Genomic DNA, 19,996 nt, shown 5'->3' with positions numbered 1-19,996 from the left:
GGGTTGTTAGCTACCATCGTGGCTACCCCCGTAGTGCTAGGCATTGAAATAACAGCTGGGGTGGCCAGGGTGTTAGGGGTTGGCGCTTAAGTTTGCATCACGCAGACTTCATCGTAAGGCATTGAAACACGATGAGATCAGGGTTCTGGCCGAAGCAAAGCTGAACACAGTAATTGAGCGTATTTCGTGTGCGGTTGGTACTTTGGTATATATGTGGTTGGTACCTGTCGGGATATGTGTGTTCGGTACCGTTATATGTGGTTGATATTGTCGGTATACGTGTGTTATGTTCTGTTAGCATATGTGTATGGTACTGTCGGCATATGTTTAGGTGGTACTATTGGTATATGTGTGGTTGGTACCTGTTGGCATATGTGTGGTTGGTACCGTCGGTATGTGTGTGGTTGGTACTTTTGTATATGTGTGGTTGGTACTTTTGGTGTATGTGGAGATGGTACTTTTTACAATTTTCACCTTCGTAAATATTGTCTTTTCTAGTGTAGTAGGTCGTTTAGGATATATTTGTAAATATGTGTAAAATTTATGAAATGAGTTGGAATGGTCAAGGACTCTTAAACCGATTCAACAACTGAGGCTAGTTGATAATCATACTTAGGTTACAGCTGTGTAGGCGCCAAGTAACCACATCACTCTGTATAAGTGAGGTGCGGTATATTCTGACAGTCAATAAGTCAAACAAGCCCCGACAATACACGATGCAGTCTATGATACAACTAGATACGTATTTTGTAACCCTGAAACTTTACTCTAAAAGTGTACATTAAAACAAAGGAAATTGTGGAATAGAGCTCTAGAGACTAGACCATATTGTGATTCTTCCTAGATCACATGTGTCTTGTAATGTGGCAATGTGACGATACGTTCACTATCTCCACTCATACAACTGGAAGAACACTATTGCACTATTATACATGTAGAAAGCTAAGGATAATGGTTGTTAAAACAGAACATGAATCATAAATTATAATGCTCTTGGGCTTTACATGAGTACCTACAATAACACGTGAAGTTTGACTTTAATTTAATGAAAATGCCACTGCTACACTTACACTGTCGGGGATTTTCAATCTACTAAATTTCCAATAAGAACAATTCAAATGCTGAAGATAGTGTGAATATAGTTTTACATTGTTTCCGATCAGTTGAACGTCATAGATGTAGATGTAAGTGCAATAGTGATATGATTGTTTAATGTGTTATTGAAGCAACACAGGGTTAGTACAGACGAAGTATATGATTATTAGTATGGTTAAATATGGCAGAGATAACAATATTTGCACAGACAGAGTCAAAATCTTTATTACGTGTGAAGCCCACAATCCTATGTAAATATTAATATACATATTCCAAACATGTATTAGTGAACGAAAAAAGGAAACAATTTCACAAAATGTATAGCATTTACCTGTCTACCTGCATAGACCCTCAGTACAATATATTAGTAACATATGTATAGCTGTACTGGAATCTTCAGAATTGTAAAACCTATTTTCTGTTTTTCTAACTTTACTCTCATTTCATATGCATAAGAAATAAAACGAGCTAGATTGGTAAAGTTGTTATTCAATATTTTGCCACCTTCCTACGTCATTCTTTAAAGACACCAGCTCTGAATTTGATCAATACTTTACATAATGCATATTCCCAATTGGAAGACAGATATCCCTCTGGCTCAAGAAGAGTTTTATATTCTGTATATAACTTATGACGTGACCTGTTTTCAAGAGCAGGTGTCCAATTTTGGTAAAACATGTTGATCATGTATCAGAGTATCAGAACACGTAAGGTCAGAAAGAGCTGTTCCGCTCATCAGAAGCAATAACGTTCTGTAACGAATGAACAAAGACAAGGTTAGAATCAGTTCTACGTGGATTTGGATCTCGGTTTGAATTCCATAATTATCTTCCCCTGATTCATTAAGAGGCAACCATCCGCAATAAGGGTCGCTCTAACTCTAAAATAGTGTTCAAAGCAGCGTTGAGCTAAATTCACTCATCAGAAAATGGGGAGCCTTAAGTATATCTTCTCGCTCATTGCGGTTGTGGATTCCGTTGGTACAGCGTTGTCCGCATCTTGTCCTTTTTTCATCCCGCTGAGACGTGTCCCTGGCAGCGAGCAGGATGTTGTGCATTGCGTGTAGGTACAGGATGCTGGTGTTGGTGTTGGTGAACTTTTCTGCTGTATAGTTCTTCACAACACTGATACATGTTTGAGGCAACCCTGTCTCCTTAGAAGCATACTCCACCGCTTTCCGAACCTCCTCAGAGCCAAACACGTATGGAATATTGTCGGAATCCTTCAAGAGTGGTTCAACTGCTTCAAGGTGTGTCAGGATCACGTGAACCGACAGAACTGAAGAGAAACATTCTCATGTAAATCATTCATCTTTACACACCAAGGACGTTTTGAAAATTGAGCCTATTTTTTTAAATGTAGTATTTACCTTAACTTTTATTGAATAGGCTATCATCTTCACAAACACGTTTTGATTACTTATAAGTTGCTGGATGTGAGCAATCATATTGCAATTTGAGTAATAAATACCACGTGCGTTGTCTAACGTTAAACTCTAATTTCGTCTGTTGTGCCTGTCAAAGACGTCAAACGTAACCTTGATACACCCGAAAACATAACCTTTGCCCAATGATGACATAATATGTCCAGCAATTCTTGCGACGTGAGCTTAACTTGCTCCCAACTGGACCATACCAACTGCTCTCCCCTTGTAGGTCTCGGCATGTATCCTTCCCGTGTTCTCCGGTATTTTATTGTTGAATGATCAGGTACAGTCAGGTCATGGGTGCAGCGATTTGTTATTGGTAGAGAAATACTATCATCTGCATTCAATTGACTTAAACTATTTGCAGTTAAGAGTAATAATTCAGTATAATTAGAACAGTTAATATCTGAACAATGTATCTGATTTTTAAACTGGGCTGGAACAATACTCTTGTCAAGCAAGATGGTTCAATTATGAAACTAAATGTAGAACACTTTTAAGCATAAACTGTGTTCTTGAATATTGCTGTACATTTCATTTGGCAGATGGTTTCATACAATATTAAGCATTCAAAAAAAATAGTTAACCTTACTATCTAGTTTTGATCGTTTGATCAATCAACAAATAAGCTCTGTTACGTACATTTATGCTAATTTGTTGAATGGCGCAGCTGAAAATAGTTCCGGCAAAAGTCTTATTTTGGTCAAAGTGATGTGCTGATTGTATATTTTCAGGTAAGTACAATATTAACTGCAGTTTTCATCTCTAAATAAATAAGCACTATATAAAAGGTACAGTTACCTCCTCGTGAATGTAGTTCTCTCAGCACATTTATCTCTCCCTTTACGTGATCGGCTATTGTAACCCCTGCTTTTGGACAATAACTACACACGACGCCTTGACCCTGTCCTGTGGTGGAAGGATGCTGGAGCTATCCATAGCTTCTAGCGTTGGTTTGATCTGAGCATAAATGAAAACAATATTCTTCACACAGTCTTTGAAAAGCCAGACAAAATGAAACTGACTAACACACAGATAATAGAGCAAAGATGGAAAGTAGAATACATCTTCAATAAAACTTCGGGCACAGGTTATGTTGCATCGTCTTTGCCTGGGTCAAAGATTAATTTCTGACACCTCTGGCAGTTTTCTGCGGATTTCAAACCGAAAAGGCACTTCATTACTTTTATTATGCTAATATAGACTGAAAACGCACCACCAGTAAAATGTATATTTATCTGGGCGTAATTCATCTGAAAATATATCAGCGAATGAGGCATACACAATGTTCTTGACAAAGCATGATGAAAAAACCATCCCTAAATCCACTGCGTGAGCGACATCACCAAAACGCAACCAAGTGCGTGCACATCAAGGAAAATGTGTTGTCTTTTGTCAGGAAAAGCATTCAGAATAAGACTAAACGACTGTCTCTTAAAAGCCACATCACTTGTTGCTGTTGACGTGAAGGGTATTGACACAAGAGATGCTAAGATTGACAGTGGAGGAACGTGAACGTGTCTTGGGCATGCTTCAAGTTGGCATGTCAAGTAGAGTTGTTGTGCAGCGGTTTCAGTGCCACCATGCAACCATCCTCAGACTACAGATCAGATAAGAGCAGACAGTGTACAGATACTTCTCTGAGATCACCATTATACAGTTCGTCGCCACCTTGAAGATGCGCTGCGTCAGGTGTGGAATGCTATCCCACAGGACACTGTTCAAAGACTCACTGGGTCAATGAGGAGACATTGCATGGCCTGCGTTGCTGCCAATGGTGGACATGCCCGATATTGACTTCTTATTTTGACCCCATGTGTCTTCCATACACTGGTGACGTAAATGTAATCATTGTGTGTTTTTTTTGTATGCCCTTTGTTGTCTTTCTTAATAATCTATGTATTCCTCTTCTAAATAAAATTGGTTACAGCTCAAGCCGTTTTGTGATATGTCAAGATTTCTTACTGTTGCGTTTTCAGTGTGGTTCAGTATAACATGTACTAGTTCCTTTTAGCTTCGAAATAAAGGTTGGCACAACTCGTGTGAGTCACGAAGGACATTCTTTGTATGAAGGCAAATTTAATGCGCCAAGGTTACTGACAAACAACCCATTGCGGGGTAATGTTGTAAAACTACACCATGACCCTGCTCATTGTGTTACCTGACAAACACAAATACTTGTCAACAATCTTGCCATAGTGCACCAGCCTCGTACACGCTCTGTAGGTGACATTGTTCATTGTACTTACTTCTTCATAGAAAGGAACCGCTCCCGTAACAATCTTCTCAATGCTGTCATCTGTGATGTTGTCATTGTTGAATACGCCCGGCATGTCAATCAACCAAAAGTAGGGCTCGCAAGTGCAGTTTTCTCGACATGACTGACGGCAGAAATCGTCTCGGTGCAACTGCGAAACGCAAACAGGAATCACTATCTATCATAATCAGAGAATCCAGTTACATACTTCCTTCTGTCTGATAGGCTGGTGGCGCGCCACGCATACATTCATACTTGGTTATCACAACCAAGATTTACTTAAACAACCACGATACAAACACAGCATGTGATGCTAAAACACTCCTTTTCAAATGCTGGGCAAGTAGGTGTCTTACTTTTTTAACTTTATTTTCCTTCTATCACAAACCTTTGTCACAATGTCACATATAGAATATTTTGTTATTTGAATGCCATACTATGGATATCATGCCACCAAGAAAAGATTGATACGGTTGCCATAAACAGTAAGATTACCATAATGGCTATGCTGTGGCAATAGTTGAATATACTACTGAGGATTTCTTTAATTATACACATGTAAGCACGCACGCACACATGCATACACTGGTGTATCTGTACACTTGGTGCACCTCTAAGGGGTAAAATGAACATGCATATTCTTACACACCCGTGGGTGAGAAACCCATGTGAGAAAACTGGTATCACATATATGTGTGAGATCGATTTCTAATCCCGTGATTGGCTACTCCATGGTGATGACCTAGGGTCAGGTTATGACGGACTACTTTCCTGATTAAAATTCATTAATAAGTTACTCGTGCTTAAATCGAAGAGAAATCGGTAAAAAATACCCTTTACACCTACCTGTTATTTTCGCGATTGCAACATAAACAGGTATTTATACAATGAGTCACAAGTAGAATAAATATAACACGAATCTATTTATTTTCTAATTCCTTTTATTAAAACTTTTGATTCCTAGTCATGAATTCAAAATGGCTCCAACAATCAGTGATACCTGTGTAAACAATTATGTGAAAATCACCGTTAGAGATAAAGCCCTTGATTCCCTTCGAATATTCAAAATGTACAACACTGGTACTTTTACTGGAGAGATGCGACAAGTGTCATGTGTCGTCTTGCAAAAATACCTGACACGATAACGTCAGTGCCTGTCCATTGTGAGATCGATTTGCCTCGTTGTTTCTTTGATGCATTGATGAAGATGACATTTTTCACTGATACACATGATGAAGACCCACTTCCAGCTCCGAGATACTATGTGATTCCAATGTTATCAAATTCACTCATGACAATCAGAACCAAAACACACTCGTTGAAACAATGTACGACATGGTACGTTTTGCAAGGCTTCATGAGTGCAAATGGCGGCACACGTCCTTTCTATTCAATCGAACATGTACAGGAACGGTTGATCTACACATAAGTCATTGCTCAAGATATTCCTCCGACGCATGATAATGAAAAGTTTATGTCTTGATAACTTACAGGATGTAATCAACTCACATTTCATACTGAAAACTCCGTAAATTCCATTACATTCCAAGTGGCAGTTTCTGGCTCGGGAAAACGAGAAGGATGTGGCGAAGAAGAGTAGTCCCCCATTGATAGTGAACGTAACCTCAGCAATGTCACATTCAAGCACACTGGGTGCACCTAATTACACACACTCAAAAGATGGGAGAACATTGAACGTAAACTGGTACACAAGTACAGATCCCCAATGTGCAGAGATATCCAAAACAATCTTCCGATGACGACAACCACCAAGCGATAACGATGACGTCACTCGCTCAAATATTTTACGCTTGCAAGAATTAAAATCATCCACATTTGCATGGTAACATCATCGTTTTAGAGGGTTTAATTAATTTTCTGTGATCTTATCTAGTTATCATTATCACCATTGCCTTGATGATGCGAAGAGGTGGCAGAAACCTTTTTGTGGAGGGTCACCATGGGGATGAGTAGTGATTAGAAAGCCAAGTGACGTCACTCATTCATAAACGTTGTGTTGTGTATTATTGCGCACCTACGATGAAAAAAACATGAAATTTGAATCTATTCGACCATAAAATGGTGCGATTTTATGGTGTGTAGAAAAAGATCACTGTACTCGTGTCTGTCAGATACCATTTATCTTACAACTCGTTGTTTCAAAAGGCATATTTAACTCGCTTTCGCTCGTTAAATGCGTTTTGAAACAACTCGTTGTAAGATAAATGGTATCTCGACAGACACTCGTTTAGTAATCTCTATTTCACCTTGGAATTATCACATTCAACAACTCACAGTTTTAGTGTAGCTTCCACTTGTTCGAATTCTAATTCCCACAGGAAAATAATTCGAGACGTTCCTGTTCCCTCTCATGGCGGTTTGAATTCCATTTGCAAGAGAGGATTTACCAAATCCAGTCTGTCCAAACAAAATGACGACAATTCCGTTTCTCTGTGTGACTTGGGTTATGCCACGGCGAAGGTTCACTTCTCCCTGAAATGAAACAAGTCTCGGGATATACAAAACAATATAGTTCCATACATAGGTCGACAAGTAGGTTCCACATGTCACTGAAGGCAACATGTATTTGTCTTGATAAGTTAGTTACCTTTTCAAGGATTAGATCTACAGTTTAACGCCAAACTCTTAGTGTTGAATTCATACTTTCAGAAACACCACCAACATGATGGTCACTAACTGGTGACTGACGCATGACGTATCAGTATTATGTCCCAGTCCTATCAGAAACACCACACCAACATGATGGTCACTAACTGGTGACTGACGCATGACTTATCAGTATTATGTCCCAGTCCTATCAGAAACACCACCAACATGATGGTCACTAACTGGTGACTGACGCATGACGTATCAGTATTATGTCCCAGTCCTATCAGAAACACCACCAACATGATGGTCACTAACTGGTGACTGACGCATGACGTATCAGTATTATGTCCCAGTCCTATCAGAAAACACCACCAACATGATGGTCACTAACTGGTGACTGACGCATATATCAGTATTATGTCCCAGTCCTATCAGAAAACACCACCAACATGATGGTCACTAACTGGTGACTGACGCATGGCGTATCAGTATTATGTCGTATAATGGCGTATCAGTATTATGTCCCAGTCCTATCAGAAATACCTCTGGAGTCCAGACCAATGTCACATCTTTCCCCATTTCTCCGTCGGTGGTGGCTGAAACATGACCGCAATACTCAATGTCATTATTACCTCTTTTATCCTAAGAACAACAATGGTATTAAGAAAAGCACCAGGCCCAGACTGCATAACAAATGAACACATTACAAAATGGGGGATACTCTTCCTAAAACATCTCACGAATTTATTCAACATGATAAGACTGCTTTCCTATACTCCAAACTGCTTCAGGACTGGTACAATCATACCTCTTTATAAAGGCAACAATAAAGTGAAGTCCGACCCCTCGAATTACAGAGGAATAACTTTGACATCAGCATTATCAAAATATTCGAGAAGGTACTTTTGGATCGCATTAAAACTATCTGAAGAGTGTCCATTTGGATTTTTCACATAGACTTCAATGGGGTTTTCGAAAAGGATACGACGCTGCAGTGTCAACCTTCGTCGTGAAGAGAATAATCTCCCAGTATACACAGAGAGGATCAAATGTATATACTGCATTTCTCGACAACGAGAAAGCATTTGACCGCATTTGGCATAATGGTCTTCTAGTGAAACTGTTTGATCTTGAAGTACAAGGCCGTGTCTGGCACCTTGTGAACCACAGCTATGAACACTCATGTGCATATGTACTCCATAACGGATGTACAAGAGCCGGGCGCTCAACATAAAGCAAGGTGTAGGTCAAGGGAGAGTACTTTCTGCCTTCATGTTCCTTGTCTACATTAATGACCTCATCACGCAGCTGGATATGCTTTCAAAAGGCCTCGTCATTGGAGATGAACATATCCAAAGCATTCTACTAGCAGACGACACAACATTGCTCAGTCCTCAGCCAAACGGACTACAGGCCATGCTGACCACTCTGCAATCGTACGCTATTAAATGGCGCCTTACGTACAATGCAGATAAAAGCTGTGTGATGATATTCAAAGGCGGTCATTCGGTTGACAAAACTTGTGTTTTAGACTTGGTGAAAGTGTTCTTCCGACAGTGAGTAACATATATGCTGGATCCCTTTATAAGTAATAAACAACAAGACATCAGTATTATGTCCCAGTCCTATCAGAAATACCACCAACATGATGGTCACTAACTGGTGACTGACGCATGGCGTATCAGTATTATGTCCCAGTCCTATCAGAAACACCACCAACATGATGGTCACTAACTGGTGACTGACGCATCGCGTATCAGTATTATGTCGTATAATGGCGTATCAGTATTTATGTCCCAGTCCTATCAGAAACACCATCAACATGATGGTCACTAACTGATGACTGACGCATCGCGTATCAGTATTATGTCCCAGTCCTATCAGAAACACCATCAACATGATGGTCACTAACTGGTGACTGACGCATGGCGTATCAGTATTATGTCCCAGTCCTATCAGAAACACCACCAACATGATGGTCACTAACTGGTGACTGACGCATGGCGTATCACTATTATGTCCCAGTCCTATCAGAAACACCACCGACATGATGGTCACTAACTGGTGACTGACGCATGGCGTATCAGTATTATGTCCCAGTCCTATCAGAAACACCACCAACATGATGGTCACTAACTGGTGACTGACGCATGACGTATCAGTATTATGTCCCAGTCCTATCAGAAAACACCACCAACATGATGGTCACTAACTGGTGACTGACGCATGGCGTATCAGTATTATGTCCCAGTCCTATCAGAAACACCACCAACATGATGGTCACTAACTGGTGACTGACGCATGGCGTATCAGTATAATGTCCCAGTCCTATCAGAAACACCACCTCAACATGATGGTCACTAACTGGTGACTGACGCATGGCGTATCAGCATTATGTCCCAGTCCTATCAGAAATACCTCTGGAGTACAGACCAATGTCACATCTTTCCCACATTTCTCCGTCGGTGGTGGCTGAAACATGACAGCAATACCCAAATGTCATTATTATCTCCTTTATCCTAGGAACAACAATGGTTGGGTAAATCTTCAGTTTTGTATAATGTCACTTAACAAATCAGCAAACATAGTTTACCATACATATGTGATAGAAAAGCATACATATATAGAGCCACCCAGTTTTAGAAATTACTTTACAAATTAAAACAGGGATACACATACCCAGCCATCACCTAACGCCGTTACGCACACAGACACGCACGCACGCACGCACGCACGCACGCACGCAGGCGCGCATAATATATATTATTATGCATATGAATTGCACATATACTTTCAGCTGTTACCGTGTTAGTGATCATGATATGCAAAGAAAAAAGTGTCTATTCTTTCACATCGATTTCCACATGTTACAACGAGACAGCACACCTCAGGCCTACATGTGTAAGATGAGACTGTCAGCCACTTACAGGAGTTGGGGGCCTTTCCTTGGACTGTGTCCATCCCATGACTTCTGGAAGATAAACAGTTGTGTACCTGATCATGGCGTTACTATCACACACATATCGGGACAGTATATTGAGTTGATGGGACGATTTGTATGTGTCACTTTCCTCAAACTGAAGCATGTCACCTGACACAGTATCAGATGTCACAACCATAATCTATAATGTCATACGTGTGTCCACACATACCAAGTGGATTCAGGGAACATTTCTATCAGATACAAAGACACAGTCTGTTTACAATTGAAGTGCAATATGTTCTTTTTAAGGATTTAGAGCAGAACGCACTCCCATGGGGACTACTGTAGCACTGGTCACAGTGTCTGGTGCCATGCTTTAACATCATGATGAGTGACGGAAACACTAGTTAAGGCTATTTAGGAGATAAACCTACGTATTGGGAAAATCAGAAATTATAATAAATTATAATAATTTCATTTAAAACCGAACGCGTAGCGTGAGGTTTTAAACGAACAATTTAGGAGCTATTATACTCCCTGTTATATACCTCTGATTTTCCAAACACAGTAGGTTTTATCTCCATTCTATGACAATTTTATGAACAATTTCAGGTGGAGCTCTTCTTCGGTTACGAGTCAATACGTGAAGCGGCCTCGCATGCCAATCTCAAGTGGTATCGCCCGAAACGGGGTGTTTGGTGGCAAACCGTCAATGACTAACAAACTCCAGATTCAGTAATAACAAATCACGTTTTGTTTTTCAATGCATCAATCACCAATCATTAACTGATAAGTTGGAAAACATATATCAAAAATAAGTTTGAAAAGCTTGGTTCACATTTGAAAATTCCACCGTAGACTCTTTCCCCACCTGCAGAATAGTGGCAGCAACCTCATGGCCTTGACCTTTTCTCTCGAAGTCATTGTTTACATTTGGAAAGATGCGACAGGAGAGCCACTGACAGTTTGCGCAAGGTTAACCTGATTGTATGACTGAGATAGTCTTTGATATCTAATTACTGGTACTGGTACAAAATTTAAGAGTAGGGCTTTTGCTGTAACGAGAGAGTCCGTGTTGTACCGAATTTAGATACTGTTGAATTTTGCGCCCTGTCAACTTCTGACGATTTCACGCACCTCTACGTCTGCGTGCGACAGCTGTTGTGACTCTTACACACTCATGTGTGTACTTTGATAGCTCAAATTCGATTCTACGGATATTATTTTCTACATTTTGGAAAGTGTTTTGTGACCTATAGTGGCTTCAAAGTGTAGTGAATTCAAATTGAATCGGATTCGCTGGCATGTTCGCGAGTCTGTTGACAAAGAGCCAGATTTGTGGTGATATTTCCGAAAGGATGGATCAGGACACGAGGGTGTACCTCTGGCATAAACACGGTAAGGTAAAGGTAATTAATTATACTTTAATAGACTACTTTAGATCAAGCAGTGTAATGGATAAGAGGGATCATGACTAAGCTAAATAACTTTTCAACGATATTATACATTAAGAAAAAAATATGTTGGGCTAAACAGAACGGTTTGCAGATTCTGTAGATCTAATTGTGTTTTACTACCGCTAAATTTGAAACAGTACAAATTTCAAAATATCATTTTGTTTGAAAAGATAACCCAACTGTTTATTTATGTGGACGGAAGGCATTAAAATTAAAATTCGGCGTTCGATGTTAATGCATCCTCCGTTACCGGATCAAGATCAGTGGCGATATCGTTGACGAAAGCTGATAATAAATTTAACACGGAAATTTTGTAGCAGTCTATTGCTGGATCTATTCTGACATAACATAGAATCAACGTAAACATATTTGTTTTTGCTGAATTTTTATTCGGAAAGCACACGATGTTTTGATCTTGTTCGACTGAATATTTGTTTCCATGCTTTCGAAGTACTTTTGTATGTATAAACACCTATTGCTGTGATTTACGCAAGTAGTGAGTCGTGCCCGTCATCGCTAAATCCATCTTTAAAGACATATGTGTAATTTCCGACAGTAAAATCGCCGTAATTTATCGATGCATCGGTAGGTTGTTTTTTTGTCCGCCATGTTAGTGGGCAGACAAAAATAGTGCATTACCGTAAACCATGTATGATTGCGCACGGAAAACAGAGACCTGTATAACGTGATTATATACCTCTGAATGACTTTAATTAACCAATCACAATCTAGTGTTTACTGAAGTCATGGTAGAATTTGTATTTAACCTAACTGATTGCTAAATACCACTCAAAATATCAAGGGTTCAGTTCTATAGACGGAGATGGTTCGCGACCAAACTATGTCCACTTTGAACCATGTTTAAGGCCTTCTATATGTTTGAAGCATCTGGCTATTATCGTAAAGTGTAATGTGCGCTACGGCCGGTTAACCGTGGCTTACGAGTCAACAACACTTATATACTTCAATTTTACATAAATTACGACATGGACATATACAGTATAAGTAATGCACTTTAGTTTAAAAAGAAACATATTATAATACCTTTATACATCCATTCCTACCAACTCATCCGAATAACACGCAAGTGACGCAATATTTTTACATGCCTTTATTTTAAATACGGAGGTTTTGGACGTGTATAACGTATATAATGTTTTCAGTTCCAAAGGCATGGCACCAAAGCGATGTTTGTTTTAAACACATTGTATTTCAGGAGAAAGAAAGGGATTGGCAAACAAGCTCAGAGGGCTTATATAAATGCCTCTCTCGAACATATACATATTTACGGAAGCTATTTACAACAAATCAGTTGCAATGCAGTAATAGAATGTGTTGGTACCACACATTTGCTCGTTGAATAAAATATGGTATTTAATTGTTGAACTTTAAGAATAATTTCTTAAGCCATGTTAAATCTTTTGAAAAGTAGATGAAATAGTGAACAGAGGAGATAATTTTTTTGTGAGTTTCAGAGTCTACATTATAATTACCATATAATACTGAATTTATGTGGTATCCGTTTTGATAAATGTACATTGAGAAACGTAAGTCATTATACAACGGACAGGTGAACAAGTAATGAATGTTGTCTTCTCTCGAGGTGACCCGCAAGGGCAGGCCAGGTTTGAAGAGATGTGTCTATCGAACTTTTTTGGGAATTTATATCGCTACACACCCGAGCCTGATGCGCGCATGGATTATTTGGCATTGCCTATTACCAATATTGATGTCAAAGAAAATACGAGGCGCCTACATAGTAAACGTGTGAAATCAGTGTGATTATTAACAGAACTTGTAGATAGTGGCAAATAATTCCAATGTCTGATTACATCTGATATAAAGGATCTAGCGTAGAGAGTAGATCAGCATTAGATATTGCGAATTTATCCCAAATTTCTTAGTTTGCAGTTACCATTTTGTGATTTAGATGGGATTAAGTTTTGCAAAGTAGGTCGGGGTATACAATTTTGTGCCTCAGCTTAAATTTCTGAATAGATCTTCTTTTCGTCCAATGCGTAAAAAAATTGGTTTAAAAATAATTTCTCTGGTGCCGCGTATATTGTGCGTAGAGCATCAAGGTGTAATTTTTCAAAGGGAAGTTGCTTTGTTCTTTACTACAATTGTCCCAGATGTGAGAACAGTAGTCAAAGAGATGAAGAATAAATTGTTTGCAAAACAAAGTCTAGGGTCTTACGTGATAATGTATATTTCAGAGACCTTAGGCAGTTGATCATCAGGGATGCTTCTCTTGATTATATCGCTAATGTGTTCATGCCAATTACATTTGCTTTGCAAGATGTTTACTTTAGTGTTGATATTATTCATGTGAAGATCAGGAGGTCTAGTAGGTGGTTGTTTGCGTGAAAAAAGTATGCTTTCGGAGTTTTGTTAGGATTGAAAACGACATTCAAATCTCTAGCCCAATTAACAATTTTGTCTAAGCCATTATTGAGGTAGGTAGCAGTAACATCAGGGTTATCAACAATAACGTAAAATGGACGTTTTATCAGCGAATAAACGGATATCGCTATCAATGTTAACAACTAAGTCATTTATGTATATCAGGAATAATAAAGGACCCTAAAACGGAACCTTGCGTGATACTCCTTCATTAACACTAAGAAAATCAAATCAAAATCCATTTATAACAACTTGTTGTTTTCTGTCTACCAAATACCCTTGAACCCATTTCAATAAAGAGCCTGAAATCCCTATTTTTTTCCACTAGTTTATAAATCAAGCCTTCATGCCAAACTTTATCAAATGCTTTACTGATGTCAAGGAAAACAGCTTTAACTTCTTTACCAGTGTCAAGTGCTTTTTGCAATGAAATCATTACAAATAGGTCTGGTATGAAGTTGAGTCACCCGAGTAAAGACTGACTGAAAAGTAGTAATCATATTGCTGTCTCTAACGCAATTGTAGACATATTTATAAACACAGCGTTCAATAACAGACACTGGTCTATAATTGGATCAAGCGTGAAAGGGGAGTAACCCACGCATGTTTCCAGACTGAAGGAAATGTAATTATAAATTAAAGATTTTTGTAAGGGGCATGTTTAGACTGGTAGCCGTAGCTTTAATAAATGTGTTTACAAATTCCATCTGCATCCGATGCTTTAGATGTATTAACAGAGTTTAGCACATCTAGAATTTCGTTAGAAGTTAACATAATTTCGTTTAATTTGACATTTGTTTGTTGAGAGTAATTGAGGTAAAAGGCTTGTGAAGGGTTCTCTTCTGTAGATCGTTGGGATTGTTTGTTTGTTTAGCTCTTCTATATTTCTCTTTCTAATCAAATTTCGAATATTATTTGTAATGCATAGTTTGTCATTTTTTCTGATAGTTGCTACTTTATTAGCAATATAAGTTTGGATTAATGTGTCAGCAAAATAATGAAATTGTGAGTAACCTTGTTAACATGTTCAGATTGGAGGGGGAACTGCCAATCATGGGACATTATACGTCTATTCCAGCTGTCTTCGTCCGTTAAGTTATAGTTAAAGATTCGTCTTTTCTGACATTGTTGCTTTTGCTTTGAATATTGAACACTAACGTGCACTGGACGGTGGTCACTACAAATAGGACCAAGGACTCCTGAACAGCTGACACTTGATGAGCAAGAAAAAAGTATAAGACCAAGCGAATGAGCAGCTAGTGGCAGTGATTCTAGCTGCTACATTAAATATTTGGTTAGGCCAAAGGAAGACTTTTGTACTGTCTGAAAGTGTGTCTATGTTAAAATCACCCAGAATAACAGTATCTATATTAAAATTGATAGCATTACCAATTGATTCTTCGATTGAATTCCAATAAAGGCACTCTTATCAGCTCGAGAAAAGCATCCTATTAATAATTTAGTTTTGTTTTGTTTTCTGTTTAACTGAATTCAAATGGCCTCAAATCCGGGTAGAAAAGGTCATCTAAGACTTTGCAAACTAAATAGTCTCTAACGTAAACGGCAAGCCCACCACCTCGTGTGAGTCTGTCATTCTTGAAAGGAGGAGAAAATCCAGGAATGTGAATTATTCATTATGAAAAATCATTTCTAAACCATGTTTCAGAAAGACCTATTACATCATTATTTTGAACTTCTGCACTAATTAGGCTTCATTCTTACCCTTTAAACTACGAACGTTTAAATGAGCGATGTTAGCTAATGCACATGGTCGCGATCGATCTAAAATATAACGTGCATAAAATGAAACGTTCAGAGCACTTTAGAAAAAAGTCTAAAAATACTAAAATTCCTTCTCGTTAACGTTATCCTAATGTGTCAAAGCCACAACGATTATACTTCCAATATGTATAATATATGTTACTCTCATGGTAAAGTAGTTATGAAATGTTCGCAATAGACAATTACAAGCCTTATATCGACTTAAACGCTAAAAAAACAATGATTTATTTTGGACATAAAATTAAGTATTTAATATACATATTTCTTCAGACCATTTAGTGGGGGTAAATATGGATAAAATGGTCATCTAAAATAGATGTGTCATGTACTCTGACCAGAGAAGGAAATCAAACCTACACACATTTAACCAAATTCTGTGTAACTTTGTACAGCTTATGATTAGAAAAGTTGAGGTTTCAAAAAAGGACTTACTGGTCTAAAAAAAAACGTATGAAGGAAGTAGTATATACAACAGGGGTACGAGATCACTTCCAACAAAAGACTCTGTAAAGTTTTATTGATTAAATAAAGCTTTGTCAGTCCCTTATCTCTCCCCCGCTAGTGTGCATGCCACTTTGAATCCCCAGCCCAGTTCCTGGTCACTATGACCGCGAATATACCCAAAAGACACAATTCCCAAAGGGTGAAATAGAAAGATGTTGCGCTTCTCCCCAGGGGTGAATTGCGTCGGGCTGCCTTACTCGTCATGAGAGTGCCCCCGCTCAGTGAGACCCTTTTCAGGGACCCAACTGATATGATCCTGAGCCTTACCGAAACACCTCACATCACAGAAAGTTGTAAGTGCTCCTCTGAGGCAACGGCAGGATACGAACCCATATGTATAGCTCGCGCCAAACTATACATAATGAGCCGCACCACTCAACCGATTGAGCTACCGGAGACTTAGCCAAACAATCTCGCTTTAACGGGTCTATCCTGAGATTGCATCATCCTACAAAGCTGGGCTCCGGCACTATAATAACGCAAAGGAAGTTTGGAACCAGTTTTATGACGTCATTCTTAACTCGCCCCGTCTATACTTACTACAGTAGCGCAAAGGATGTCTGGGACCTGTCTTTAAACCTGGTTACTGTTAACGGGATATATACAATGTCGACTTTTGAAATTACGTATAGTGTGTAACTTAACTTTTATCTCGCTATGTTTTGTAGAATTGCATCGGGTATTATATTAGATTATATTGGCCGATTTATTTATAAGAGCCATGCAAAGCCAAACAATACTTGGGCGGTGACCACCACCCGATAAAATTCAGAAAATGCCTCCCCGAAGAGATCGATAAGCTGTAACGCGAGATTGAAAACCCGGCTCAAGGGCGAAGACAAAAACGATAGGGTCGACCATGACGCAGATCTACACCAGTTTAGCGTCGTACTTCTTTCCCATTCCCCGAACGTCGACTTTACCTGTGGGAAGATCACCGAGAAACATCCGTTCATCGAACACGCTTTGAGCACCGTCCAGCTGTGTACCATGAATACGGTATGTTTTCAGCTCCGTGACGGCGGCGATCATCACGGCAAAGCATTGCCAATTTAAAGAGGGAAAAATAATAATAATAGTATACAAGATGGAAACTGCCCAGCAAGAAATGACTCCGACTCCAACACAGGAGCAGGGGAGGAAATACCGACACAAGTCACCAAGAAGAAGAACTCCTAAAAGGGTCGCCGCGGGTAGAAAGGTGGTTTCTCTAAGCACCACGAAAAAATTATACTCTGTGGATTGCAGGCGCAGATGCTGCTGCCATGACAACATTATTTATGTTATATAATAAGCCACCAACCAGCAACCACAATTAAAACCATATTATGTTATAATTAAAAATATATTTTATATTATATACATAATGTCTGAATGAAAAACATTCGTTAACGATGCATACCACGCAACTGTGGTCGCCGGTCTAGCTGTAGGATACGCTCGGTTGACCAAAATGGTTCTCAAACAACCCACGATCAAACTCGATTTCGACCTGCAGGATATGGGCATGCTCATCATGAATTTAGGGATGGCGAGGGCCACCAAGGACGTCCTCGTAAAACAAGGAATCATACCGGAAAATGTTTTAAAGTAAAATAAATATATATAGGATGACTACGATCGCTATGATGGTCGTGAGGCTTTAGTCAACGCCCTTTGCATTTTCAGGAGTAATTATCTGTTCTCGAAATTACAGGAGTCAAACCACGCCCGAGTAGCGAAAAAACGCAGAGATTCGATTTCATTAACAATCAATGACGCCAAGAACATTGATGAAGAATATTACCTGCTAACCGGTAAACAGCTTGAACCTCTCGATGAACCCACACTCTCCCAGTATTACGCGCCTTCCCGAACAAAAAATCGAGAACTGGCCTTTGTCAGCTTGGTCTAGCAGCGACCGTGTTAATTGCAAAACAATTAGACTAGGTACTCATATGAGTATATCAAAGATGAGACCCGCTCCGTATCATTGTCAATACGTGCTTATGGGGACAACCGAGACTTGTGGTAGGAAATGCAGGACCGAGGGGTACTGTTGTTTTCACATGAGGAGTCTAAGAAATGGTTTCGTGAACTACACATGCTCTGTGTGTGGTATTGGAGTGAAATGCCATTACTGTTTATGTAGAGCCCACGGGGGCGAACGTGGTTCGGAACCAACTTATTTAAGTCAAGAAAAAGATTATTTGGTATAGAATGAAAATTTAGACTTCATTTTTTGCCTGGCAGATCTGATGGAGTTACCTCCCTTACATAATGGTGACATTAGAGATTGGCTTGCACCCACAACAATGAAATCTTCAATTCATTCGAATTCCACCTGAAATCTTTTAGTCTGAAGCTGGTTGATGTTTCCAGGTAAACGCAGTATTGACGACATCAGACCTCTGATCATTAGCAAACTCGAAGAGGAAATAAACGAATTGGGGCACATCAACTTTCAAATGACGGTTGTTACTACAAAGCTGGATGTCTTCAGAGAACAATTCTTGACTGAATCAGCCAATATATATACGTGTATCCCCAACGATCTGGAAATAATAAAACGGGAAAGCTATCCTGAGCCCAGAATTGATACGGTTATTCTGAATATAGCGCTGGACGGGGGACTAGATTCGTGGTGAAAAAAAAAATATGTGCGCTTCATTTTTTTACTTGGTACCGAACACCCAATTAGAGATTGACTTTGCAATTAAGTATAACAATGGCTACTGTCCGAGAGCTTAAACGGATTGCACGAGAGCGAGGTGTAGTCGGTTACTCCCGATTAAGGAAACCTCAGCTGTTGAGATTACTCAACATACAATCCTCGCCCACTATGAAACAACTCAAACTCCAAGCGAAAGAGCTGGGGCTGACGGGTTATTCCCGCCTGAGGAAAGCCGGGCTAGTCGAACTATTGCACGACCCCTTACAACCTCCTCCCACGGTGGAACAACTCAAACTCCAAGCGAAAGAGCTGGGGCTGGTAGGTTATTACCGTATGAGGAAACCCGAGCTTGGTGAACTGTTGCATCAGCACAGAGTCGTCGATCTACAGTTCATGCGCACTGAACACGCTATAGGTAACTATCTGAGAGGCTGGCGGATGAATGTAGACAAAAACATAGACATTGGCGACGTCAAACCTCTGACCGCTGACAAAGTCAAAGAGGAATTGAACGACCTTGGAAGCCTCAAATTTCAAATCACGGTGAAAATGTTGCTCGATTAAACAGCAGACGGACGGTGCCGTTGAAAACGTTCAGCCTTACTTCAGGGGGTAAACAAGAAGTCACGCGACTCAACCAGAGACGGTAGATGCGCCCATCGACACCTCGCTTCAACAGATAATGAGAATACCTGGAGCGCTTCATGCACAGGGGTTCGGGGTGGACCGTGGACAAATTGATAAACTCTATCTAGAGCGTAGCTAACTACATGCCGTTGAAAGGCAGATCGTACCTAGACTTGCCCCCCTACTACAAGAAAAAACAAGCCATGGTCAACATCAAAAATAGAGGTAATAATTGTTTGAGGTTAGCGATCAGATCCGC

The 19,996-nt window shown here is 39.6% G+C and overlaps 1 protein-coding gene across 1 annotated transcript in view; it reads right to left on the bottom strand.

Moving 5' to 3' along the window:
• Positions 1-1,304: 1,304 nt before the first annotated feature.
• Positions 1,305-19,996, bottom strand: part of LOC124273035 — a 31,855-nt gene continuing 13,163 nt past the window's right edge. The window contains exons 2-7 of the mRNA XM_046708249.1: positions 10,316-10,359; positions 7,932-7,984; positions 7,074-7,271; positions 4,771-4,929; positions 3,323-3,481; positions 1,305-2,373 (exon numbers count right to left, since the gene is read on the bottom strand). Coding sequence (XP_046564205.1) covers positions 3,377-3,481; positions 4,771-4,929; positions 7,074-7,271; positions 7,932-7,984; positions 10,316-10,349 — 549 coding nt within the window. The 5' untranslated portion in view covers positions 10,350-10,359 and the 3' untranslated portion in view covers positions 1,305-2,373; positions 3,323-3,376. The remainder of the gene's footprint in view (positions 2,374-3,322; positions 3,482-4,770; positions 4,930-7,073; positions 7,272-7,931; positions 7,985-10,315; positions 10,360-19,996) is intronic.

Source organism: Haliotis rubra, unplaced genomic scaffold (genome assembly GCF_003918875.1).
Source record: "Haliotis rubra isolate DU_JTF1 unplaced genomic scaffold, ASM391887v1 Scf1754, whole genome shotgun sequence".
NCBI lineage: Eukaryota > Metazoa > Mollusca > Gastropoda > Lepetellida > Haliotidae > Haliotis > Haliotis rubra.
The sequence above is the reverse complement of the archived record's forward strand: the minus strand, read 5'-3'. Positions and strand labels throughout refer to the sequence as shown.